This window comes from Protopterus annectens, chromosome 10.part0 (assembly GCF_019279795.1).
Source record: "Protopterus annectens isolate FY-2018-M chromosome 10.part0, PAN1.0, whole genome shotgun sequence".
Taxonomy (NCBI): Eukaryota; Metazoa; Chordata; order Ceratodontiformes; family Protopteridae; genus Protopterus; species Protopterus annectens.
This window is the reverse complement of record NC_056744.1, coordinates 101,586,317-101,613,811: the sequence shown is the minus strand read 5'-3', so window position 1 is coordinate 101,613,811 and position 27,495 is coordinate 101,586,317. Positions and strand designations below refer to the sequence as shown.

Sequence of the window (27,495 nt, the reverse complement as noted above, 5' to 3'; positions counted from 1 at the left end):
TCAGGGAAGTAAATAATGTGGGAAGAAATAGCCAGGGAATTGCTATGGCTAGGCTTATACAGGCCCTAGGGCCGATAGCCTAGTACCAACCTATGAACATATTGGAGCCTTCTTTGCTGGACAAGCCACAAAACAACATGATTCAGTACTAATTCTAATAAAAAAATCAGGTATCAAACGCAAAGCAAATCCTACACCATTGTGTTAAAGTCTCATAATGCTCTTTATATATAATTTATCAAGCCTACTTCCTAAATCACTGTTCAGCAACACTTGTCAGCAATTAGGAACTTCCAGTACAATACTGTGGGCAAGTGGCTTGCAGAAAGGTGGCAAATCTACCTTGTGCAAGTATTGTATAAAAGCTTAGGAAAGCTCCAGACATAGGTTCTGCTCTTCGGATCACCTCATGTACATCTTACAGGGACTTTACATGACATCAGACTTTCCAACAGATAAGTAATGGGTTTGTGAAGGGCCTGTGAAGCAACATTTTACAACACTGCAGTAACATATCTGTTCAGTTTGTCTTTTGGGGAACTCTCTTTAGTGAGTGAAACACTGAAATTCCCCCAAAACAGGAAGCAAGAGCCTACAACACAGAAGGAAGGGTTCTGGTTGACACACAGAACAACTGCCTTCACAATGGACACATCTCCTTGGGTGGAGAGTCAAGCTCTGATTGAGAAATGACATACAATAACTTGGAAGTTGCAGACCTGAAGGCTAAAATAAACATACTTCTTACAGGTAAGCTTTTAATATGAATAAATGTCCTGTATTTTACTCCAGATTCTTCACTGCATCCCTTTCAATCGTTTGTCTTTGTGATAAATGGTCAGAGCAGGGGATCTGCTTTCTTTAAGTTTTTACTGGGTCAGGTTCTGTGGCATAGATAGACGAAGCCCTGATCACAACTCAAATGACAAGATATTAATTAACAGGTTGGGTGTCAGAGAAGCAGGGTGGGGGGCTGTTGGGCACAAGTGACTGACATCAGCTTGCCTATCCTGGAGAGCAGAAGCAGTCTGGACAGCTGTAATGCTGACATCTACTGAAACATGGAAGTATACCATGCAGCACGATGAGTCAGACACATGTGTTTGGCTCTGCCAAACTACATCGACATGGCAGCCTTCTTGAGGAGTGATCAGGAAAGTGCACACCCAAAAACAAAAGCTGTAGCAGGCTGTCACATCAACCACTGCAGGAATGGTTAGGCCAGGAAATGGAAAATGCCCCTCATGGCTGCCTGGTTGATGGTCATGCTACCAATAGCCCTCACCATGGTGGTGTGGAACTACTGGGTAATAATTGTGGCAGCTAGATGCTCAGCAAGCATGAGGATTGGGAAAAGAGAATACAAAAAAAAAAACTACTGAATCTCACTAATGCTTTTTTTTTTCAACAGGAAACAAGATATATATTTCTGCCAGACCATGACCGTGACTACATTATGATAACAGCAGCTTTAACTCTGTCAGAGAACGAACAAAACAAATTAGACGAGTAAGTTTAACAACTTATTTTTTATTTTGTTCTTTTCCTCACTGTGTGCCCCTACTTCCCTTTTTCTTGCTTTGATTACAAAAGAGACATCACTGCTTACTAGTAGATGCAACAGGTTTTGCAAAGCACTGGAGATTCCCGCACAGCACTTAACTATCATAAATTATTAATAGTTTATTTTCCTAACTGATCATTTTTTGAGACACTGGTAATAGATATCTTGTGCCAAGAATTTCTACAAGAGGCATAACTCAGGTAAGTTATAATCCTGATTTGCAGTTAAGACTGTTTAAACTTCAGAGGACAGTACAGTCCCTGTCAATAATTACTTGCGCAGTTCTTCACAGTATTGGAACAAATTGTCAACGGCATGTGCTATTAATGACAGTGCACTAATAAAAGCAAGTTTCTCAGTTTTCATGGTTGTACCTGCCAGTATTCTTATCATAATATCCAATGATGGGGACAAACTGCCAAATACTTAAGTGGCTATTTTATTAATGAATCAGGTTAGACTGACTCAGAAATAGTCCTTTTGCAGCCATGGTCAAAGAAAACAAAATGAAGTAGTGAAATAGACATAATAACCTTGTTGGGAAAACAAATGTATGCCAGGATACAAATAGTTAAACCATTTAACACACAAACAAATGAAAAGTAGTGAAACACAAAAATATATAGGACAAAGACCTAACAAATGTTTGAGGTGCAAATACAAATCAACTAAAATTTTAAAATAGTGTATAAATTCCAGTTCTGAAGTTGCATTATGGAAAATCACATCAGCAAATTACTTATGCAAAATGTATAAGTGTTCCAACAGAAAAAATTACCCTAGTAAGCTTGCAATAAAAAACAAGTTCAGCAAAAGGCTCAAAAACAGAGGTACACAAACCAGACCAGTAAATGACGTCATACTACATGCGGTGGTGGTGCTGCGGTAGCATTGTCGCCTCACAATAAGATGCTGCCTGGTTCAATTCTCAGCTAGAACATCTTCTGCGTGAAGACATGTGTGACTGGGTGTACCTTCGTTGAAGGTTGTGCGTCAGGGCTGGTATGCCTGGCACGTAAAAATCACCTACTAATCATTAGCAGACCAGAGTTCTGCTGTGGCGACCCCTAACTGGGAAAAAACGAAAGACGCAACAAGAACTCTGCTTTGAGAAGCCTGATAGAAAGGACTGCTTACAGACTAGGATGTGCTTTAGATTAACAGAAGCTACAAAGTAAGCCTGTTGGTTTCTGCCACTGAGCATTCAGTTTTCTGAGAACAGTAGTCTGAGGTCACGTCTGTTCAGAAAGCTTTCTGTCTCTGGAAGACTCACACATGAGCATGCACAGTGAAGATAGAAAAATTAAAGGTGTGGTACTAAATTGTCTTATAACACTAAAATGTACTTAGTGTTTTTGAAAATAGTTTTTCGTGTGGTGTGCTGAAGTGGTCCTAATAGGCAAGCATGGGTTAGAAAACAAAAGAAAAAACATCTGAAAGTCTCAGATCCCACAAACTGACATCCTAAGTCATTGGATCTGGGGCCTGCAAATATAGCACACCGTTCATTAAAAACTTTATGTGCTCAAATTGTCAGTTAAAAAGCATGTTGGCTTTAAGGAGAAGGTTAACAAAAATAGTAAACTCAACAGCATGTGCACTTACATACCTGCTATGGACACACAAATATATGAGTCTGTCTAGAAGATGTGCCACTGGAAATAAGCTCATCCTAGCAAATAAAAATTTCATCCAATTATAGACAAGTCTATAGCGTTTTGAAAAACTAATCCAGGAAGTAAACACAGTGAACACAGGGGAAGGATATTACATTCTAGATGGTTAGTGAACACAGGGGAAGGATATTACATTCTAGATGGTTAGTGAACACAGGGGAAGGATATTACATTCTAGATGGTTAGTGAACACAGGGGAAGGATATTACATTCTAGATGGTTAGTGAACACAGGGGAAGGATATTACATTCTAGATGGTTAGTGAACACAGGGGAAGGATATTACATTCTAGATGGTTAGTGAACACAGGGAAGGATATTACATTCTAGATGGTTAGTGAACACAGGGGAAGGATATTACATTCTAGATGGTTAGTGAACACAGGGGAAGGATATTACATTCTAGATGGTTAGTGAACACAGGGGAAGGATATTACATTCTAGATGGTTAGTGAACACAGGGGAAGGATATTACATTCTAGATGGTTAGTGAACACAGGGGAAGGATATTACATTCTAGATGGTTAGTGAACACAGAGGAAGGATATTACATTCCAGATGGTTAGTGAACACAGGGGAAGGATATTACATTCTAGATGGTTAGTGAACACAGGGGAAGGATATTACATTCTAGATGGTTAGTGAACACAGGGGAAGGATATTACATTCTAGATGGTTAGTGAACACAGGGGAAGGATATTACATTCTAGATGGTTAGTGAACACAGGGGAAGGATATTACATTCTAGATGGTTAGTGAACACAGGGGAAGGATATTACATTCTAGATGGTTAGTGAACACAGGGGAAGGATATTACATTCTAGATGGTTAGAGAAGTAGCTGAATGAACTATGGAAGAAGAAGAAGGGTTTAGAGGAGTTCCTAAAAAAAGACTTTTGAAGACCTTGGCCTAACTATATAATCAGGGCTTGCCGTAAAGTATTTCAGGTACAGTGCTTCAACTTAAGTTTATTAGTAAGGCATGCTCTGGACTATTTTAGGTACAGCGAGTGCTCTAGTCAAGAGTTATTTTATCTTAACAATGGCAGGACAGAAGAAGGCTTAATTGTTGGAGGGGGCTAAGTCTATTCTTTCCACAATATTGTGTATAAAACATGACAAAGTCAGCGGTGCAGCTAGTCGGTCTGCATGATCGTAAGCAAGGCATTTATTTCATATGCAATATTGTTTCTAGACTAGCTGCAAATCCTTTGTAATAATTAATATTTTGTAATTAATGTTGAAGCTGCTGCCATGCAGTGTAGCTATAACCCAGGAAGTTATCCAGGAGGCTCTGATTGCTGATAGACAGGACATTATATGAAGTGGACCTTCTTATACCTTCTCCATTGCTAGTTCTAGACTGTATGAGAAACTGTGAAATCTTTGTAAAAGTGCCACGTAAGGTTTGGGATCACTTTCCTCCTGTACTATGAAATGTTTGCATTATGAAGTACAAACCGAGGAAATAAGGTAAGTAATGTAAATATCTGTTGTTGGTATGGCCACTAAGATTAATTAATAGTGGCATATGCGGTGGCCTTTGAAAGGTTCAGTGCAAGATAGTTTGTGGAACAGGATGTTATAAAAAATTGCGTGACTCTTGCAAAGTCTCATATGTTATCATGTAACCCTCCAAGATAGATTATAAATTGGTCAGACATATTACTTTATCTACTGCCATAGACATATGGTACTATTTAAATGTATTTTGATATGCTCCTTTTGTAAATGGTCAAATGAGAAATTTACTGCCGTAGCACTTTGAGCTGATCAACTGTGTTTCCATATTTGTCTTCTGAACTGGTTTAATGAAGATGCCAATAAAACAATTAAAAGGAAAAGTTAATACTGGTTCCTAGCTTTAAATGTATTAACATGTCTTAGACAGCTATGTTTAAGAACTGCACGTCTCTCCAAAGTTTTTTGATCACTGGCCCTCCTTATGCAGGACTCAGACTGCGTAGTGGCAAAGTCCCTCTGACTCTTGCTCCTAAAGGTACAACAAGGATACTGCAGATATAGTACTCTGGCACAAACAGCTGGCAATGAGCTTTGATTTATACAGTTCAATCAGCAGCTGTTATGTAAGTATAAGATAATGTAAAACATCCTGGCTTTAGACAAAATAATTAGTAGCTTACCTGACAGATAAAAGTCCAGGTTGCTAACAGCAATATGGATATTAAAGTCTTGAATGTGATGATTTTAAAGAGATCAAACAATGTATTTTGAGAAAACTGAGCAGAAAATTTCTGAAATATATATATATATATATATATATATATATATATATATATATATATATATATATACATACACATTAAAAGGCATACCTACTTATAAACTTTCTGAAAAGTATCTGCCATCTGACAATCTTTAGATAAAAGACAGATAAAATGTACAATAAATATTTCCAAAAGGAAAGCAGAGAATACCAAACAGCAATGAAAAAAAAAATGAGTAGAGATTTACAAAGAGGCAGGAAACGCTGAAGTTAGAAACCAAACATGGAAAAGAATAAGAAACAGCTCCATTGTGTTGTATTCAGTTAACTGAATAAATAAATAAATAAATAAAAAGCCCAGTGCAAGAAAATCATGCTGGTAAATGCAGGTACCTTGGAGGTACAATACAAGGAACACATCTAGTCTCCTGACAGTAAAGAAGGATGGGTTGTACAGTGACTATCCAAGCATTTATTTCAAGATAACATTACTTAGGCCATTTCAGTCTAATATGGGCCTAAGGCTGTATGTCTATTTGAGTACAAAATATAAATGACTTGATCGTTCCTGGTCTGGAGGGACCTTAAGGATAGTTGTTTTTTTTCCTTATGTGGTTTAACAGCTTTTTCTTCCCACACATGTGGGTAGGAGAGAGTGTGGGGTTTGGACAGAGAGTAAGGAAGGGAACTTAATAGCCTCTGGATATTACTGTCCCTATCCACTTGTCCTACATGACTGCCAGTAAGTGTAAGGACAGATGCTCCCCCACACAACTCCCTCCTGAATGGGAGGGATAGGCAAGGACTCGATGGGGTTCTGTTGCTGCTGTCCTCTGGTGGGAGGATACCAGTCTCCCTGCATCTGATAATTATTCCTGCCTCTGGAGTGGCAACCATTCTAAAAGTAAACCTGGTTCTTTTAGTTCTTTCCAGACCTCTGGTTAATTTGATGCTGTTGGCTATATCTAAAACAGATGGGATGTGGGCACCATTGCATCCAACAGCAGGGTCTCTCGCACCCCTTATTCTTTGGGTATACCTTAACTTGTGGGTTGAAAAGAGCAGAACCAGCAAAGGTGCATCAGTAAAGGTTGCCTTTGTTACGGTGTCCACATGCAGCTACTGTAAGTCCACCGACATGAAAGTTTTGGTCATGCACAACTTTAAAAGGCAGATGACAAAATAATGAAGGACACAAAGACATTGATTTACATATTCTTTATTATGTTTTACAGCTTATTTTTTCATTTCCTTCTCCCCTCTCTGTTGCTCTTTGTCTGTCTTATTCTCACTATTATCTGCTCCTCATTCTCCTTTTCGTAGGACTGAGATCCGTCTCTTTAGTATAGGCCTACCTGGGCTTTGAGAGATCTTCAGCTGTGTTCCAAAAATCCTTTTGTCAGTCTTTATTGGTGAAAACACCTTACCAAAGGCCAGAATTTCCTTTTCTTCAACTATAATTAAAACATGGAACAGCTTGAAATGCAGGTAGCAGTATGTCGCATATCCCTCACTCTGCTTCGGTTTTACAGAAATAGAAAGAACAAAGTCCTCCTGAAGAACTGTAAAAAAGAAAGTTAAAAACTTGAGAATCTGTTACACCAGACATCACAGACCATGGTGACTGCCTCAGATGAGTGGAGCCAGTAGCAGCAGCTAAAATCTAACCCATCAGCTATGGCACTCGTATCTAATCAAGTACAGATCATCAGGCAGTCAGGATTTCATCACTCTGCATCATCTGTGCAATCAAAAAGTTACATTTTTATTTCAATCTCTCACTGGGACCTAACTGTCCAGCGGTTTCCCTACATTATATCCCAGAAACTCATTTTTACTTCAGGGGTGAATGTCAGGTATCCCTAGGGCTGGTATTAGCATTTTGGGGACCACCAGTAAATGTCAAGTTGGAGATCCGCTAGATGCTTCCAGTCTAAGAATCACACTGTCACTGCCAGTCCTCCTAAGCAACCTTTTAGATGTCGTTCTATATCACTGTTGCAGTATGCAAAACAGAAGGGATCTCCTACCCAGGGCAGCCCGACTCTCAACCAGTATATTAAAGCCTAATGGTCTTGTATGCACCGTACATCACATTTATGGTCTCTGCACAGAATGTAGGGCATAAAATGAATGTACAGACACAAACTTCCCAGAACTTCTTTGCTGTCATTTCGAACTTCATTATTGCTAGTTGATCTAAATGCCTTGTTGGTGTACTGAATACTTAGCTACCAGATGAGTTCCCCATTGGGGTTGTTTTATTTATTTATTTTACTTTTCTTGCTCTTGTATTTTATTTTTCTACCTAGAGTTCATGCCATCCAAGAAGGGAAAATGTCAGTGTGGGAGGCAGATTTCCCATGAGGATCATCACAAAACAGTGTCTTTTTTGTTTGGGTGCTTCACACAACCATACCTCCTGTAGTATCTGTAAGACATTTGTGTCTAAGACACTCAGAAGCAAATTGTTTTCCCTTGCTATTTATCTTGAAAACCAATGGCTTAAACAGTTAGCCCAGGGTACCATGACAGAATCTTTTAACCCTAAGATAGTCCCATTGGTAAGAAGAAGGCCAAGAAGACTCAGACGGATTCTTTAGCTATCCAGTCTTCACTATACAGCCCTCTACAAGCAGGTAGTAGCACTGTAGGTCATTAGATGTTTACGTTGCATTCCTCTGCTGCAACCCCATCAGAGACCAGCATGAATCCATCTTTTCACACACCCTCTGAGGCTTTTCAGGTGTCAGCTCTGGACATCGAGGGAGAACTGCAGTTGATTATCTTGAAGAGTCCTGTAGGGATTACGCAGATATTGGTCAAAATGGAGGTTCTGTGTTCTCTTATCGAATCTCACCAAGGGTCAGAACCTCCGATACTTGTTAGTGCTGATGTCCCTTCCAAGAAAAGACAAAAAACTAAACATATTTCAGTCCATCCTAAGGCTCCTTAAAGGAAATGGCAAGAGTTTACTCAGGGCTTGTTTTCTGCCTTGATGGCCCTAAAGCCTCCTCAAGAGGTTTCGGTACCTGCTGCTCCTCTACCCCTTCTAAATGGCTTAGGGAACCAGATTCCTCAGATGAAGATTTAGTGTCTGATGAGGGGTCTTTGTCTTATTCTTCACAGATGCCTTCATCTTTGGCTTATGTTTCTCCTTCTGGGGCTAGAATACTAGAATGATGGAATTCTTTAAGTGGGACTCTTCTCAAGTGAATGATATTCAGAGAAGATATTATGAGTTACTTCAAGTGGATACTCCTAAACCATTGTCAGTTCCTCCTGTGTTGGCTGCCTTGGTAGATATTTTCATTGCTTCTTCCGATTCCAATATTTTTTAAACAAACACACACACACACACACACACACACACACACACACACACACACACACACACGTGCGCGCACGCACACTGCAAGTTCGCCTTCAGGAAAACTGGAAGAATCCTATTTTACCTGCTGCATGTTTTGAAGTGCTGGGCTTAACCAAAACACATGGGTAGATGCATAGACAGACAGGGAGGGCATGCAGATTCTACACAAGCAGAGCAAAGCACTGTAAAATTGCAGTGCTACTCACTGAACCACTGTGGCAATCAACAGTTTTCTCACACAACCTCTTTCTGCCAAACCAGCAAAGGTAGACACCTATCATGTGTAAGGTCTATGTTTGTGATGGTAAGTAAAAGAAAATATGGCCAGCCTGTAACTCTTAAATACACTGCAACCCCCCCCACACACACACAAGCATAATGATAGCGTTGATGTTTGTGATAGAAAGCGAAACAAATTATAGCCAGCTTGTTACGCTTGCACTGTAATTCACACACACACACACACACACACACACACACACACACACACACACACACACACACACACACACACACACACTATAGCAATATTAGTTTTACACTGATTTCAGCAAATTATAATACATTGTGCAACACTTTGACTACCACAGCAGATACAGCAGGGGTACATCACAAATAATGCATACCTGTCACTATCCCTGATTTCACAGAATGTCCCTGATTTATGTCATAATTTTGCTCTGTACCTCATAAAAGTTTGATTTGTTGGTAAATCATTCAGAATTACGGACAGTAAATAAATATTATCATCCCAAAAATGCATGTCGATGCAAAATTTGTTATTCTACTAGCTTTTAAGTCAGTTACAGTAATATTTGAAAAATAATCCTGATGTTGATATTTTATTCTGCTATTATTTTTGCCTTTTCCCTGATTTCTTGAGCAAAGAAGTTGAAAGTTATAGTATCTGGTGTACTGCAATTGTTTATAAAGCTCATAATCAGCTCTTCTTAAAACCAAGTGTAAGAACCGAGATTGGTGACTCTGGGCTGTTTATTCACTGATTACAAGCTTTATCCAATCAGGGTCATGGAAGCCGCGGTGGTACAGCGGCAGCATTGTTGCCTCACAGCAAGAGGTTCCCCTGTTCGATTCTCGGCTGGAGTGCCTTTTGTGTGGAGTCTGCATGTCCTCCCCGTGGTCAAGTGGCCTCCGAAAGACATGCGTGAAAGGGGCGTGCCTTCGCTGAAGGTTGGACATCGGGCTTGCAACTCAGCACCATAAAAACCTACTGCCAATCATTAGTGGACCGGAGTTCCACTGTGGTGACCTCTAACTGGGAAAAGCCGAAAAGACAAACATCCAATCAGGGTCATATTGCAACCCTGCTTTTGATAAAGTGACTGTGTAGTTGGAAAATGAATAACCTTTTTTGTCCTTATTTTTCCCCCAACCAGCAGCAGCTTTAGTGGGGCCCCCATACAGGCAAGGATGATTGAAGGGCCTTGCAGCCATGGGTATTGCATGTGCCTAAAGCTGGCTATGATGTTAGTATTAGAAGAATGCCCGCCAGCAGGATTTAACTAAGTCAAGAGCACTGTCAGTGGTAAAACATTTAATGAAATTGTCAAGGCTGTTGACAAAACGCTATTATAACCAGAGATATTTTTCAGTTTTAAAGTTTGCTCTTGTTTGCTACATAAGCAAATCCAAGCCATCTGCTGATCTCTGCAAAACTTAAGTAGAATTTTTCACTGCATATTGCACTTTTGAACTGCATTTTACCATACCACTGCTTATTTGAACTGTTTTTTTTTTTTAATTTTTGCACTTTGCTGTAGCATAGACTTGATTCAGACCTGCTGAATCTAGTTCTGTTTGTATAACTCGAGCACTAAAACAGGCCATCTTTTTTTGATAGGGTTTCCCTGTACCCTAGAGGCCGGAGTGCAGAGTTAGAACTCATCTGATTGAAGGTTGCTGGATCAAGGCTCAGTTTAGAGCTTTTTTATTGTTTAATTTGTTTAGATTGGCTTGTGCTTATTTGCTACATAGCACCGCATTTTTGCATCACCCATTGCCCTGCAGCAGTGGACACTGTTGGTGGTTATAGACACAAATACTTTTGCATGCAAATTTTCTCTTAGTACTCTGCTGATGCTCCATTGGTGAGTTCTCGTGATTGTCACTTTCTGACATGTGACATATTCAGTGAAGTTCTTGAGGTGCCTTCACAGATCCTATTCACTAGCCCTTCATATTTTTTGTCCACTTCTCCTGTCCTCAAATTTACCTGCTCCTTCCTGTCCTCTCCCTGTTTTCTGACCACATCAACTTATCTAGCATTATGGATAGACAATTTCCCACAGTTTTTCCAGCCAGTCTGGTTGACATGGGCATCCTGAGGCAATGTAGCAATTGCCTTATATACACTGACAACTCACTTCTTCTAGTCCACACAAATTCATTATGTGAGAGATGCATCTATATCAAGAACTTACAATCCAGGCTCTCTCATTCACCAGTCAGTTCATCTGATACTAAGTAGGTTGTCAGCAGGTACACCTCATGCACCTTCCAAACGAACAACACATAACCCTACATATGTAGAGATCCTTACCAGAAGCTTACCTAAACATAAGAGACCTCCCAAACAAAAACACGAGCAGGATTCACATAATGCATCCTCTGCAGAACAAAATTCACATAATATATCACACACTAGTGTCTCAGCAGTCAAGCCCCTAAGGCATAACACAAAAACAAACATCTTAGTCATAGCTAACTCAGTTGTGAGACACACAGATGCACTTCTCACCAGGCTGGATAAGGAAAAAGCCATGGTCAACTGTCTGTCAGGTGCCAGGATCTGCCACATCACACATGCACTTAAGTCTGTCAACAAAAGGCACTGTTATGACTCCACCATAGTCCATGTTGCTGTGAACAACTTGAGACGTACCTCACTGGACTATATGAAGAGAGACATGACTGAGCTCTCAAATTATGTGTCTCAGACAGGTATGTCCCTAGCCTTAAGCAGCATTTCAACTTCATTGAGGATGATATCTGAATACAAACAAAAAATTATTGACTTCAACAATTAGCTTAGTTTCTGGTGTCATTTAAAGGGGATCCAGTATCTATCAGCCTGGGATGACATGGTCGAAAGACCTCGATGCTTTGCCAGAGATGGTCTTCATGTGTCACCCCCTGGGATTTCGGTTACTGGCTAAGGCTCTTGCCATCCACATAGTGCCTTTTTAGGCAATGTCACAAGAACAAAATTACCGATGTAAAAATACCCCCTAAAAACAACCTCAAGCTTATGCTGCTAAACGTTAGGAGTCTAAACCAGAAATTACACTCACTGGAAGCAGTCAACACTGTGAAAGATGGTGACATTTGTGAGGTCACTGAGACCTGGTTTGAGGCTGTGGAAAGTAACCCAGCTATACCAGGTTACATTTTCTCCCACACGTTCAGACCACAAACTGAAGGCATGAGAACTAAAGGAGGTGGTGTATCAATATTCATTTAAGATAAATACACCTCTAGACTGATTAAACAGCACAATTCCCTTGAATTACTTCATGTGCAATTGACTGTAGGTAAGACCCCTCTTCAGGTCATTGCAAGCTATAGGACCCCCCCCCCCCCTCATCTATCAGGATATCCACTCAGCCTACTTGGATCTACTTGAATCAATCAAGACACAACCAAGCACCCTGGTTTTGGGTGACTTTAATTATCTGCCCATAGACTGGGTAAATTATATGTGTTCTAACTCGCTTGCCCAAAGGTTCCTGGACTTCATTAACTCCAATGTCCTGGACCATCTGGTTGACACACCCACAAGGGGCTCAAACATCCTGGACCTGGTGCTAACCAACATGGGGGACCACTGCACCACCCCCAGTGTGTGGCCATGCCTGGTGAAATCTGACCACAATTCAGTCTAAATAACTATAGCACAAGACCCCCCCCCCTTAGCAACAACTACACTGAAAAGCTTCTCCAAAGCCAACTACAGCTTCTTATATGATGGTATAAAGTTTCATAGCCTTTCCCCCCACTGATGGAACAGACACCTATGCTCAGTTATGCACCAATGCTTTATACAAGCAGATGTGCAATTGTATTGACGCTGCTGTACCTGGTAGAACCAAAGCAAGAACTTCAAGGAAAAACAAACCTGCCTGGTGGACAACTGCCACTAATTGGCTATATAATCGGAGGAACAAATTGCTGTCTAAGAGTAGCAAGGAACAGTCTCAAAACTGGAAACACTCCCTCCTCAACTTAAACAAGCAAATAAGACTCCTAGTGAAGTCCTTCAAAGATAACTATGAATCCGAATTAGCTTCCCTAACTAAGAATAACCACAAGACATTATTTAGTTACATCCGGAACCTCAAAGGTAAGGGCCAGATTTATGCTGAACTTGTAGTTCATGGTACTACATATATAGAACCTGTGGATACAGCAAATATGTTGGCTGACAGGTTCAGTGAAAACTTCACTCCCCTGTCTCTGCCACATATGCCCCAAAGCATCCCTAACACCTGTCCCCTGCCTAATATCTCTGAGGAGCAGGTGTTAAATGCTCTCTCCAAGGCCAAAAACACAGCCTGTATGGGACCAGACAACATCCTGGACTGTGTTCTACATGGTTTAAAACAAGAATTAGCATCATCATTGAACACACTTTTCAATCACAGCCTTAGCACTGGATTCATCCCAGTAGAATGCAAAACAGCTACCATCCCTTTGCACAAAGGGGGTGTATCCATGGACCCTGGAAACTATAGACCCATTAGCTTGACCAGCCTTATCTGCAAGGCCATATAATAAATCATCATGGATATTATCAACAAAGATACAGGAAATCTCCAAATGTTTGACCCAACCCAGTTTGGCTTTGTCAAGGGGAGATCATACCTGTTAGACTTGGTAGACTTCTTCAAGACAATCATCAAAATTCTAGACAAGGGCAAATCTGTGCATACAGCCTACCTAGACTTAGCCAAGTGAAAAATTAATTTACAAAGGTGCTGCTGTGCTTTACTGGAACCAAAGTGTTCTTAAGACACAAAGTCTTGTTGGCTATTTACTGCTCAATCAGAGTGTGGTTATAACACAGAGGTTTGCAGTCTGTTTAAAACACAGATCCTTGCAAACTGCACTGATGAGAAAATATGCTTTGCAGCACAATACTATTTTACTGTAAGCATAGTAGTTACTCATAACTTATTCCTATAACAAATGACATGTGCTACTGCAACAACTTGTAGTTTAGCTGTATAAAGTTTTACTTCATGGTCAGCATGAATGATTATTCTCATTTTCCTATACCATATCTCAAAACAAGTGTGTTCCAACCAATACCTCTAACACAGCTGAATTTTTACAGTCTACTTGTACTGTTCCTCTCATGCACTTTAGACCCTGTTTTTCTCTTGGTATCATTTTTGGAGTTTATACAGAAACATCTGTTCTGCTGATGCTTTACTTTTCAGACTTGTTTTTTAAGGAAATGTTTTGTGATAAAGCACGTACACGTTATTTTTTTCAGTTGACTATGTCCACTTATCTGTGAGGAATTACGTCAAAATTTTTAATATTTTGACAAACATGTTTTTTAAGGAAACATCTTGTGGAAAAACATGTACTGCTGATTTTATAAAAAAACCATGTGTATTCATCTGTCAATTTCTTTGCTGATACTGTGGGATAACATGTTTTTTGAGGAAGCAGCTTGTAAGAGAGCACGTATTGCTGAGTTTATAAAAATCCTGTCTATTAATAGATACAGTCAGAGCTATGTCACATAGGATGGATGCTCATTATATATTGCTAAACTCTATTTCTATATTTAAGCAAGCTGTAGTGTATGCCTCATTTATTTTGCACTTTTATAGCAGAATTGATATTAATCTTTATTTATTGTTTAGCACACTCTATCAGTTCCCCCTTTTTATTTTAAACCAGGGAGACAAATTTGTCATGATTTGGTAATACATTTTTATTATGACAATTAACAACAGTAACTTGTTGATTAACTCTTGTTAAGCAAACTTTAATACATGTGAGCAATATGCAAGGAAGCACTACAACAACAATAATAGCAATCAAAAGTATGATAATTTTTCCTGTCCACCTTATAAATAGATTACTAAACCCCTTACTCCAGTCGTCATTCCAATTTTTTTCTAGTATGTTGTGACACTTGCACAATGACCTCTAAATGCACTTTTAGAGACTCTGTTTTATCTGGAATAAATATACAACACTGTTCTCCTATTAAGGCATATATACCCCCCTGGGATGCTAGTATGTAATCTAAAGTGATTTGATTTTGTAAAACCATAGTTCGTATGGCTGTCATTTCAACAGTAATGTCTGACATTGCACTGAAAGTGGCATTTGCCAATACTTCAACCAATTTAGATAGTTTTCTTAACTCCCAAATGGCTTTTGCTGCTCCATACCATGGAAATATACCTGCTCCAGAAATTACATCATCACCTAGATCCATATCTTTTAATTTTAAATAATCAAGATTTTGGTGGTAAATATGTGATGTATCTAAGGTGTTTGCTGGATTTTCAGTTACAGATAATATATCTCTTTTCTTTTTTGCATTTCTAATGCTTCCCTTTGATAACTCTTTTACATGATGCATTGCTGGTACTACTAACCCTATATAGCAGGTGCCATCCCATCCTTTTGGTAACCATTTCTAAGCATATTTACCACAAATGTAATATAACTCATCTGACAGGGCAATGCTGCTATTTACTATTCTGCCATTTACTTGTCCCATAGTGGGAGTTTTATCATGTACAACTGTAAAATGTTTTATCTGTTTTACTTCGCCAACATATAACGTTGGTTTTGAACTAATTTTTATTGTTTTGTGAAAAATGAAATACCGCTGTGTTACTTAATATTAACTGACTCTTAGCTGGTATTAGAATAGGGAAACCATGAAAAAATACCCCACGTACTAGTATGTGGTTATGAGGGTTTATCATTTCAATTGTTTGAATACAATTACTATTACCCACGGGGACGGCTCCATTTTGTTGAAAGCATGCGATTACCTGTACTACAGCAGATAACTGTACTTTTGCTTTATGTAACTGTACATTTATAACGTGGTCTCCTGTTTCATTTATTAATACCCTCCAACTATTAATAATATTTAGTGGATTTGGCACCAGAGGCATAACCCCTGTTATTTTACTTTTTGCATACCAACATTGTCTTGCCAAAACAGTATTAAAATATGGTGACCGATCTTGCTCATTTTTCCACATCTCTTACTCTCTCTCTCTCTCTCGTGTAACTTTAAAGTTTGATTAACAGGTTGTAAGTACAATTTAATGCTAAGTAATACAATAATAGTTAGTATGATAGCTATTATCAATTAAAAAAAAAACATCCTTGAAATAGAAATTCCATTGCTGAATCATTTTGCCTTTGGTCATTTGAAACTGAATTTCCAAAAGGATGCACTTTAAACCATGTCAATTACATTATGTTTTCTCTGTGGGAAACCTACAAGAGAATCAGATTTACATTGCCCACTACTTTTAATCATTTTTAACTGACCTTTATGTGCCAACATTGTTTTGTTTTTCTTTTTTCCTTTGATTTTATACACTAATAGCTCAATTTGTTCTGCTATTTCAAAAGGGCCTTGCCAGTTGCTATCCCATAGACCTTCCATTTGGAATGTTTTTACCAATACATTTGTTCTGCAGGGAATGTTTTCTTCAGGTGGGAACATTAGTTCCTTTCTCCATAGGTGGAACACTTGCTCTCTTGCATTGCAATCACATATTTCTGTAAGCCTTTTTAACCATTGCTGATGCTTACTGATTTCTAACATAGGCCTATCATTAGGTATAGCTGGATCAAATGGTAGTTGTATGGGCATTTTATGACCTGTCATTATTTCATACGGTGAAATATCCATTTTGCTATTTGGTATTGCCTGAATATCCATTAAAATGCCAGGCAAATGCTATACCCAAGTATTACCTTTTTCCAAGCATGCCTTTTTTAGACGTTCTTTTAATGTCCGATTCATGCTCTCTACTATGCCATTGGATTGTGAATGGTATGGTACATGAAATCTTTTCTATATGCCCAACAAGTTACACATTTGTTTAATGAGATTACTAACAAACTGTGGACCATTATTTTATTCTATGACACGTGGCCACCCCCAATGACAGAAATATTTATTCTGCTGTTGCCTTTGGTTTTGGTAGGAATGCTTCTACACATTTTGAAAAAACATCTACTACTACTAGTAGGTATCTGTAACCTCCCTTTATTGTTGGCAAAGGACCTGCATAACCTATCTGGACTGCATACCATGGCCCATCTGCTGGTGTACCAAATGTAACTGAGGCTTTTTGCTTTTAGCATTTACTTGCAAACAGATTAGACATTCTTCTACAATCAGCCTATAGACCTTTTTTAAATTTGGGTTCCAATATTTTTCTTTTACAACCGCCCATAGCTTATCAGATCCTACATGTCCCAGTATTTGGTGATTTAATTTGACCAACTGATTTGCTAATTGAGATAGCACATAAGGCAACCATAACCCTTTTGTAGTGGGATATACATAATATTCCTTTGGCGGTACTCCTGCAGTCATGCATTGGTCTGTTTCTTTTTAAACCTTGCTTTCTTTGAATATTTATGAGATCTTCCTTAACTGACTTGGTGTAGCTCTTTTACGGTACTAACTTATATTTTTAAGGCACTAACTTTTGTATCAATATACACATACCCTGAACGGTTTTTCCCACTTTGTGCTGCTTGTTTTGCTAATGAGTCAGCCAATGCATTTAACCTGAAAGTCTCCCTTGTTGGTTTTTGGTGTGCTTTTACTTTTAAAATGCTGTACTGTCCTTGTTGATTTGACATTGTTATTATTTTATGTGTGTCTTTTAATACATCTGCATGGCATAATGGTTTGCCTACACTGTTTACAAATCCTCGTCCTATTCAGGTATCCATATGCAGTTTTAAAGAATTTACTACATAAGCACATTCTGAGACAATGTTAATTAACAGGATTATAATACCTTAGCACGTACAGTACTGCTTCCAATTCAGCTCTTTGAGCTGACATATGCCCTGGTAACTTGATTAGTTCGGGGGATGTGAGGGAGAACCCATCTGTGGATTTTCTGGAACTACAGGAAATCCTGTGCAGGATTTGCCTTTGTCCCAATACCATACTCTATCTGCAATGAAGGATGGTTTAAAGTGGTCAAAATCAGATGCCAGAAATTGTATGTCCGGTGACATTATAATTTCTAGGCAGTTATGCTGTTTTCCTTCATATCCCATGTGATTTGACAAATAATATTTGTCCCCTGTCTGAATTGTGACAGTTCTCATTCTGAACAATGCCATCCATTTTGCAAAGATTGCCTGACTAATACCAGCTGTGATTTTATTCATTTCAAAATTATCTACTAGAGCTTTTACTGCTTGGTGTGGTGTTTGTACTATAATACAGGAAAATACAGTCAGATGCTCAGTTTGCTTGATACGCCAATAAATGGCCCATAACTGCTGTATGCAAGGGTGGTAGCCCAATTCCACAGGGGTCATTGTTCTACTATAGAAAGTAACTGGATGTAATGTTTTTTCCATTCTATTGTTGCCACCATGTGGCCATTTTTGTAACAGCACCACAGATAATGTTTTTTTCCCTGCTGCTGCCTGTTGGACAAATGACAACTCTGGTGTGGGTGCTATTAATTCTGTAGCTTGAGCTAATTTTACTTTCATTTCTGAAAATGCCTCATCCTCACGGTGTCCCCACTCTAAAAAGGTGGAGCTCTTCTGTTCTTGTATCATTTTGTAAAGAGGAGCAGCCACGGCTGCATAATCCTCTATAAATTCCCTATTGTAATTCATGATTCCCATGAATTTATGTAGATCTGCTATAGTCAATGGCTTTTCCATTTGTAAAATGCCTTGCACACGCATAGGGCAAGGAGACCTTCCTGATGGTTTTATAATAGTACCTAGAAACTTATATGGTTTTATAATAGTACCTAGAAACTTAACTTCTTGAGACATAAACTGAATCTTTTCACTTTTAACCTTAAACCCTGCTTGCTATAGAGTATGGAAAACTTTTTTAAGAAGCCGTACATGCTCTTCAGCTGTCTCAGACTGGATTAATATGTCATCAGTGTAATGTAACACTGAATCATCCTTTTCTAGCTGTTGCAGAATGGATTCTACTGTCTGGTGAAAAATAACTGGACTGTTTTGAAATCCTTGAGGTAAACTTGTCATGACGTATTGCTGTTTTTTAAATGTAAAGGCAAATCATGGCCAGTCTTTTTTCCTGAGTGGTACTGCAAAAAAGCCATTTGCTAAATCTATTACTGTAAACACTTACTTTGTGGCTTAATATGTGCAGACAACTCAGGAACTCCCGGAATCAAATGTGCTCTAGGAGTTGTGTCTTGATTAACCTTCAATAAATCAACAACAAGACAATAACTACCACCTTTTTTCTTGACTGGCCAGATTGGTGAATTTGTGGGACTGTTGCCTTTTTGTATAATTCCTTCCTTTTCCCATTCTGCAATACATTTTTCCATATGTTTTTCTGCCTCCCTAAGAATGGGATATTGTTTTTGAAATGGAGGTATATAATCCTGATCACTACCCACCCCTACTGGCATTTTTAGTTTTCCACAATCACTGGGACCATTGGACCACAGGTCTGGGAATTGCTGATGTGAATGCTGCCACACATCCTCACTGTATGTATTAACATATCCTATAGGCTTATCAGTTTTTCAGGAAGAGAGATTGCACAGCAACCTGCACTTTTCTCTCCCTCTCCTTTTTTCCTGTCTCCTATCCACGTAATACTGTTAGGCAAGTCAATTACTATGCCCAAAGATCCTAGAATGTCCATACCAATAATGGTAGTTCTGCAGAATGGATGCATTAAAAATACACCCTTCCATGTCTGTCATTCTTGGTTAAATTTTGTGTCTACATCTTGGCTACTCACTGCATAGCATCCTGTGCCATTAAATGCTGAAATGCAAACCTTTTTTTATAGGATTTACAGGTAGCTGTCTATTTGTGATGGATACTGCTGCTCCTGTGTCTAATAAGCCATTTTTCCATAGTGACCCTCTATCAAGATATCAATTAGTGGTCATCCATCTTGACCCCTTTTAAAATTAGTCAGGAAAGATTCCAGAGTAGGGGGGGCACACCTCTATTGTAAAGAGATCCACTCATCCTCACCTTTATTGTCAAATACAGTATGACACACTGCATGTTCTTGCTTTTCATCTTCCTCTGTGTCTGAGTGATCTACATATTTAGGTTTTTCAATCTCTTTTCATAACTGCTGCCTAGCCAACCCTTCTGCATGGGCGCTGGAACCATAGAGTGAGGGGGAAGGAGAGCCCCCCCCACTTTTGCAGATTATCCATACCACCCAACTGTCCCATATTACGTCTTTATTTTTGAAACATTTTCATTTTCCGCGCTATAGCTGATGTCATCGTGCCTGGGATGACGTCAGCTCGCTCAGCCTGTCGGAGTTGAGCTCGCGGTGCGTATTTCTGGGTTTCCAGCTGGAACGGACAGTTATATTTAGCTGTGAAGAGTTTCCGGCTGGTTTTTGCACGTGGGAACAGATAGTTATATTTAGCTGTGAAGGATTTATTTTCGGAAGCAGCCTGCTGCCTGGGTGAAAGCTGCTGCTACTCGGAGGATGGAGTCTGGACTGTTATTTTCAGAGTGAGTAAGCAGACGTGTGTGTGTGTGTGTGTGTGTGTGGGGGGGGGTGTTTGTGGGTGTCTGTGTATGGGTTAGGAATTATATTTATATATTTGTTGGAAAAGTAGAGAATTTCCCAAATGGGGATATAATAAAGGGTACATTAACTCTATCAAATGCTTTGGATACTGCTTCTGTCTTGCATTTCTTGTGATTATAGCAGACTGATATTGTTTCATGGGGCATGTTGTCATCTTGTGCCCATATTCTTTTATCAGTGCTCTTTCCATAAATCATGGCTGGTGTTTTGATAGGCTACTGATACTGTATTCGGGAATATAGTGAAGAGCATTGCTAAGATTTTATCCTGTTTTATCTTTGGGTGTTTTATAAAATATTGTTTTGCATTCATCTGGACCTAGAGTTTTTCCTAAGTTCAACAGATGAATCACTTCTTGGACTTCTTAAAGAGGTATGTCATGATATCCTTTCTATTTGGCTTCTGCGGGTGGTATTTCGCCTTTAAACCTATTTAGATAGTACACGGTAGTCATTTTTCATTATTTCAGGCATCTTTTATTCCTCTTTACACTTTTCTAAGAGAGAATTAAGGTTAGCATAATTAATTGCTTCTTCCTCTGTCCCGAATGTAAGTTTTTAGGTTTATCTACTTTCGGAATATTGGCAAGTAATCTTGATTTTATCTGCCACTATTCTGTAGAAAAAGTTATATGTGAAATGGTAGATCTTGTGCTAAATTCGTTTGACCCATTTTATTTCTATCATCATTTTTCTGTAGTTTTTCAAGGATTTTCACCTTGATTTCTAACTTCTCAATTGCATTATTTTGCATTTTGTTACGATAAGAAGCTCTATTAATTACCCTTCATCTTTTTACTGCTTTTAGGCTGTCGATCTTATATCTAGTTTAATGGTTTGCTCCACTGGGATAATGTGAACCCAATCTAGGCATTCATTAATCTATTTTTTAACTTGTTCATCATCCCTTAGGGATTTATTTGTTTGCCATCCAACATGCTTGGGAATCCTATTTTTTCTTATTTCTTTTTCAGTTTTATGATTAGCTTTATAATTGCATGGTCAGATATAGTTATATGGTCTACCAGGATCTCTCAATTTCATAGGTTATTTTGTTAGTGATAAGAAAATAGTCTGTTCTTGACATTTTATGAGATGCCAAGAAATAAGACTATTTCCTTTCTGTGGAATGCAGTTTTTTATATGGTTCTGACAGATCGTGTGATCTAAAGTAGTCCCTCATGGTTTCTGTGTTAACTTCATCCTGTCTGAGTCTAGCATTCAATTTACCTACAACTGGGTCAAAGGTCGTATTCTATTCTCCAGCTAGTATGTCCACATATTCTATGTTTGTCTAAAATCTGACCTAGTGTTTGTAATTGGCTAAGCTTAAAATGTCCTCCAGGTGAACCTATGTTGTGGTAGCAAATAGTTATAAAAAATACCCTTTTTAGTTCACTAAGTGCCCCTGTTACCCTCCACCCTCCCAGTCTTTAACAGCTTCTGGTGCCTATGCCCTTCTGCCTGCTCTACTAAATGTTTTGGATTTACAGGTGAGGCTGCTTGAAAATCTATGGGGTATACATCCCCTTTTCCTGTGTATTGATGGCCCTTATAGCTGTCTTTACCAGTATTGTAAGGTCTCTGTGCATAGACCTGTTTTTCAGATTTTTTTTGCAAATCGTTTGGTTCTGTTTTTGGAAACACACCATGTTCTTCTTTCTTTTTGCACCAAGCTTTGTAATGATCACAATTTTTTAATATGCCCTATTTTCTTACAGAAAAAAAAACATGTTGGTGTCTTTTGTTCATTACCTACACCCAATCCTGGTGCTACAGACACAGGAATAGGAGCTGGTGGTGCAGATACAACTCTACCTGCTGGTGGTTGTTCACACCACTATTGCCTTGCATGGTTTTTAACCTCTCCAATCACCTCAAATGGCATAATACCCTCTCCTAATGCAAAGATATAGTGTGAGTATAATGTCCCATCATCGGCCATAGTCCATCCCCTTATTAATTTTTGTACTAAATAAGTGAGGGTATCTGAAATTTCTTCATAAATGATTTAATATCCCCTGGGACCCCTTTGACTTGTTCTAGAGAGCAATGTATTAACTATTTCTGTATTTCTGTTTTTTGCATGTCCATCTCTGACTTTTGATGTATGAGCTAAAAGGCAAGTCTGAACTGGTCAGCTTGTTCCATTAATTTATCTGAAATGATGATTTTAAAATTATCTTAGCTGTGAGAGGCTGCCCTTGTGTATATGCCATTGGAACAGCTGTCATACTTCCTACTTTAGTGTTTTACTGTTAAGTGCCTTTTTTTAACTGAATGAAAGTTTTAAAACATCTGGGAATAAAAATCCAGAAACATCTAAGTAATGCACCTGTCCACACATCAGATCCTGCTGTGTATGCTACCCATTCTTCAAATGCAAGCATGTTGTAAAATATGCCTTTTTATCATTCCACTGTAATAAGCTTTGCAATAATCTAGACTGTGTATATAGTATGCAGTGGTTCCCTCTTCTATGACTTGTACTGGTTTTGTGCTCTGCAGTTCCTCCTTTAACTCTTCTATTCGAATATTATCTTGCATTCGTTTATCCTGAACATCACTAACCAGATTTTCTTTATCCTGTAACTGTTGCTTAAGATCTGATATTTCCTTTTGTAGTTCTTTGCAGGTTTTATCATACTTTTTAGTAGACTCTTCTGTTGAATGTAGGGGCCCCTATGCACTTTTGACAGAGTTCTTGTACATCACTTCTGAACTTTTTTGATCTCACCTTGTCTGTGTCTTAGAAATTTGTTAAATTCTTCTGTTAGGTGATTGAGAACCTTTCCCCTGTCCTCATTTGTTGTGTGTTGAGCAGTGGCTTCATTCCACTGTTGTACATATTTTTAAAGGGTGTAACAAGATATACATGGGATTCTGTCAGTGATATATTTGACTGTTATTCTAACTCTGATATCAATGCAGTAACAAAACACAATTGTTTAATATCTGGATATAACATAAGCATTTTATCTTTTATTGGCTCATCACCATTAACGGATTTGTCTTTACAGTCTAACCTTTGAGCTATGGGCTGCACTGTATTTTTATGGCATTGCACACCAAAAGCAGGTTCAGATGATTCACACAATAAACATTTACTATGACATACCTCCGTTTTTTTGTTTCAGATACCAATCAAATGTTACAACCCACTTACATAATGCATGTACATCAACTTGCCCTAATAAGGTTTTGCACTTACTAATGTGCTGAGTATGCCAACATTGCATTTTTCCCATAATTTATCTGGCTGGTCTGAAACATTAAGGGTAAAGCTTTTTTGGCATTTGCTGTTATACTCCCTAATGGCATCCATATTTATATGTGGCACAGAAAAAAAGTCTTACTACATAGCAAGAGAACACGTGATCAGACTGTTGTTGCAGATGGCTGGAAATGTTTTCTGTAGTCATTCAAGAAGATGGTGAAACGAAGCTGGAAGTGGATGGCTTCGAAACCTCGTTTTTCACCCGACTTGGAGAATTTATGTCACTACAACTTTCCTGCACAGCAGTCTCAATCTGGATTCAGACGTCTGAGGAACTGTACTGCTGCAAGCTGTTTTAAAACTTAAGTGCTCAACATAAATGTTAGTTACTGCTCCTTTACTAGAGTGCTCTTATACAAGGCATTACTCCCCCTGTGTTTGGATGCAGGCTAGGGTCACCATTGAAAAAATAATGTATGAAGGTGCTGCTGTGCTGTACTGGAACCAAAGTCTTCTTAAGACACAAAGTTGTGGCTGTTTACTGTTGAATCAGAGTCTGGTTATAACACAGAGTTTTGCATGACTGTAGTTGCAGTCTGTTTAAAACACAGAGCTTTGCAAACTGCAATGATGAGAAAATATACTTTGCAGCACAATACTATTTACTGTAGGCACAGATACTAATAAATAACTTATTCTTATAACAAACATCACATGCTACTGCAACAACTTGTAGTTTAGATGTATAAAGTTTTACTTCATGGTCAGCATGGATGATTATTTTCCTTCTCCTAGACCTATACAATACATTGGAACAAGTGTGTTCCTACCAATACCTCTAATACAGCTGAATTTTTACAGTCCACTTATACTGTTCTTCTCATGCACTTTAGATCCTGTTTTCTTCTTGGTATCTTCTTTGGGCTTTATACAGAAACATCTGTTCTGCTGATACTTTACTTTTCAGACTTGTTTTTTAAGGAAATGTTTTGTGATAAAGCATGTACAAATTGTTTTTTTTTCTGTTGACTATGTGCATTTATCTGTGAGGAATTACGTCAAACCTTTTAATATTGTGACAAACATGTTTTATAAGGAAACATCTTGTAGAAAAGCACCTACTGCTGATTTTATAAAAAGCCATGTCCATTCATCTGTCAATTTCTTTTCTGATACTGTGGAACAACATATTTTTTGAGGAAACATGTTGTAAGAGAGCACATATTGCTGAGTTTATAAAAATAATGTATTAATAGATACAGTCAGAGCTATGTCACATAATATGGATGCTCATTACATATTGCTAAGCTCTATTTCTACATTTAAGCAAGCTTTATTGTATGCCTCATTTATTTTGCATTTTTATAGCAGAATTGATTTTAACCTTTATTCATTGTTTAGCACACTCTAACACCAAGGTCTTTGACACAATCCTCCACTCAGGCATCATTGATAAACTCACCCAGCTGGGTTTCAACCCATATATTGTCAGGTGGGTTGCAAACTGACTCACTGATAGAACTCATATGGTCAAAATAGGGGATTCCACCTCCTCAAGCAGACCTATAACCAGCGGTGTTCCACAGGGATCAGTTCTGGGACCCTTACTGTTCAGAATCTACTTCTCCAAAGTACTGGCTAAAACTAAATGACTCTGGCTGACAAAGTTTACTGATGACTGCAGACTGGGAGTGATCATTGAAACCCTTAGTGATGTCAACATCTTGCAAGAAGGTCTTACTCAGACTAATGACTGGTGCCAAAGTCATGGCCTTAAGTTTAATGCAAAAATGCATTATCATCCCCTTTGGCAAGGGTGATGTTCCTGCAAACTACCACATCAATAACAATACCCTAAGCACACAGTTAGTCGTGAGAGCAACCTTAACTTTGATCACCATGTCTCCACAGTGGTAAGAAGGGCATTTTATATTTCTCATCTCATAAGTTAGGGTATTCCCTCCAGAAAAAAAAGAGGTTATAACCCCCCTGTACTTAATAGAGGACAATGCTCCCTTTGGTATGTTCCTTTACAAACACATGCAGCAATTGGAGAGACCACAAAGATTCCTTACAAAGAAAATTCAGGGTCTTCAAGATCTGTCTTATGTGGACAGACTGAAATTATTGTCACTTTACCCTGTGTCATACAGACTGCTCAGAGGTGACCTGTGCTTCCTTATACAGCAATCTCTGACCCAGCTTTAATAGAAATGTTGCACATTCGCAAGTCAAATGGCACACAGATCACACTCGCTCAAAGTACCGTAACCTGGTATGTGATATCAACAGAACTTGCTGGACAGACAGATTTGTCTCACAGAGGTTGCCCCATCTTTGGAACAAGCTTCCTATGCATGTTAAGCAAAGCCCTTCATTGTCCCTGTTTAAGGGCAACTTGGATGATTGGATGGGTAACCAGAAATTTATCCTGGGGGTTCCACCTGTGTCCCTCTTGGACAGGAGCAATACGTGCTGATTTTAATGTCTGCTTGAACCAGACACCCTTGGGAACATTGGTTGAACTTGGCTAGTCTTGTAAGGGCCCTGGAGCCATTAGCCTAGTAACCTCCTATGATCATATGATCCTATAAATAAGAGTCATTATTACCCCCAAAGATTGCTATACTAACCTTTGTTGGTTTGACAAACATATTACAAAATATTACAATAATATAACAGTCTGTGGTTAGGGCTCCTCCACAGGAGCCCCCATGAGCACAGGGTTTTCTGCTGCTTAAAGTTAGCTATGGGTATCTCCCCTAAATTAGGCAGAAATCTTCAAGCTCATTTGTTCCCATATGGGAGCTTGATTGGCCGATTTGTTCCCTTGGAGGTCAGAGTCTAGATTTAAGGAGAGGACCAGTATACTGTTCTCATACAGAGCACTGCCCCAAACAACCTAACCCCTTTCTCAAAGGCAACTAAACTCATCCCTCCTAATCCCACCTCCACAGACAATTAGCTTGCTCACAACAGCTGCCTGGCTGAGGAATGATGTGGATGTTCCCTCCCACATCATATCCAACTCAGTGGTACATGTGCTGTTTAACAGTGCAAACTTGTTTTGACCTCTTCCAATGGGTAATCACCTGCTCCCCAGGTAGGTGTTACTAATGTGGTAGGCCATCTAATGTGTACTGTCTCCCATGGCCAGGATAGGTGAGCTGGGATCAGCTACCTGAGCCTGTCCTCCCTTACCAGACCCACCAAACTGAACATAGGTTCCCTAGAACATAGGGCTTCGTCCCTCAGAGGAAAGTAACAAAATTACATCTTTATACTAAGCAATATGCAAGACACTTATTAGATGGCTTTAATCACGGTTTCCTTCTGAATATTAATTAAAATTTATTAGATCTGTAAATAGAATGGATGAAGCAATTTCTTTATTCTAATGTATGACCACAGATTTCATGTTAAACATGAAAGAAAATGTAATACTTTCCAACTTATCAAAGTGGCTGAAAGCTTTGAGTTGAAATGAACAAAAACTACTTTGAATGAGAAAGATGTGGATACTCTGGCTATACATATAAGAAAAGTATGTTAGAAGAACATAGTTTATGAAAAGGCAAATTTACTATGACAGCAGAAAGTACAG

General features: G+C 38.8%; 1 protein-coding gene across 1 annotated transcript in view; it reads left to right on the top strand.

Annotated features, from left to right (window-relative positions):
* LOC122812982 (alpha-N-acetylgalactosaminide alpha-2,6-sialyltransferase 2-like) overlaps positions 1–27,495 on the top strand; it is a 567,580-nt gene that overhangs the window by 461,400 nt on the left and 78,685 nt on the right. Inside the window, exon 6 of the mRNA XM_044085075.1 lies at positions 1,412–1,509. Within this exon, the coding sequence (XP_043941010.1) occupies positions 1,412–1,509 (98 nt within the window). The remainder of the gene's footprint in view (positions 1–1,411; positions 1,510–27,495) is intronic.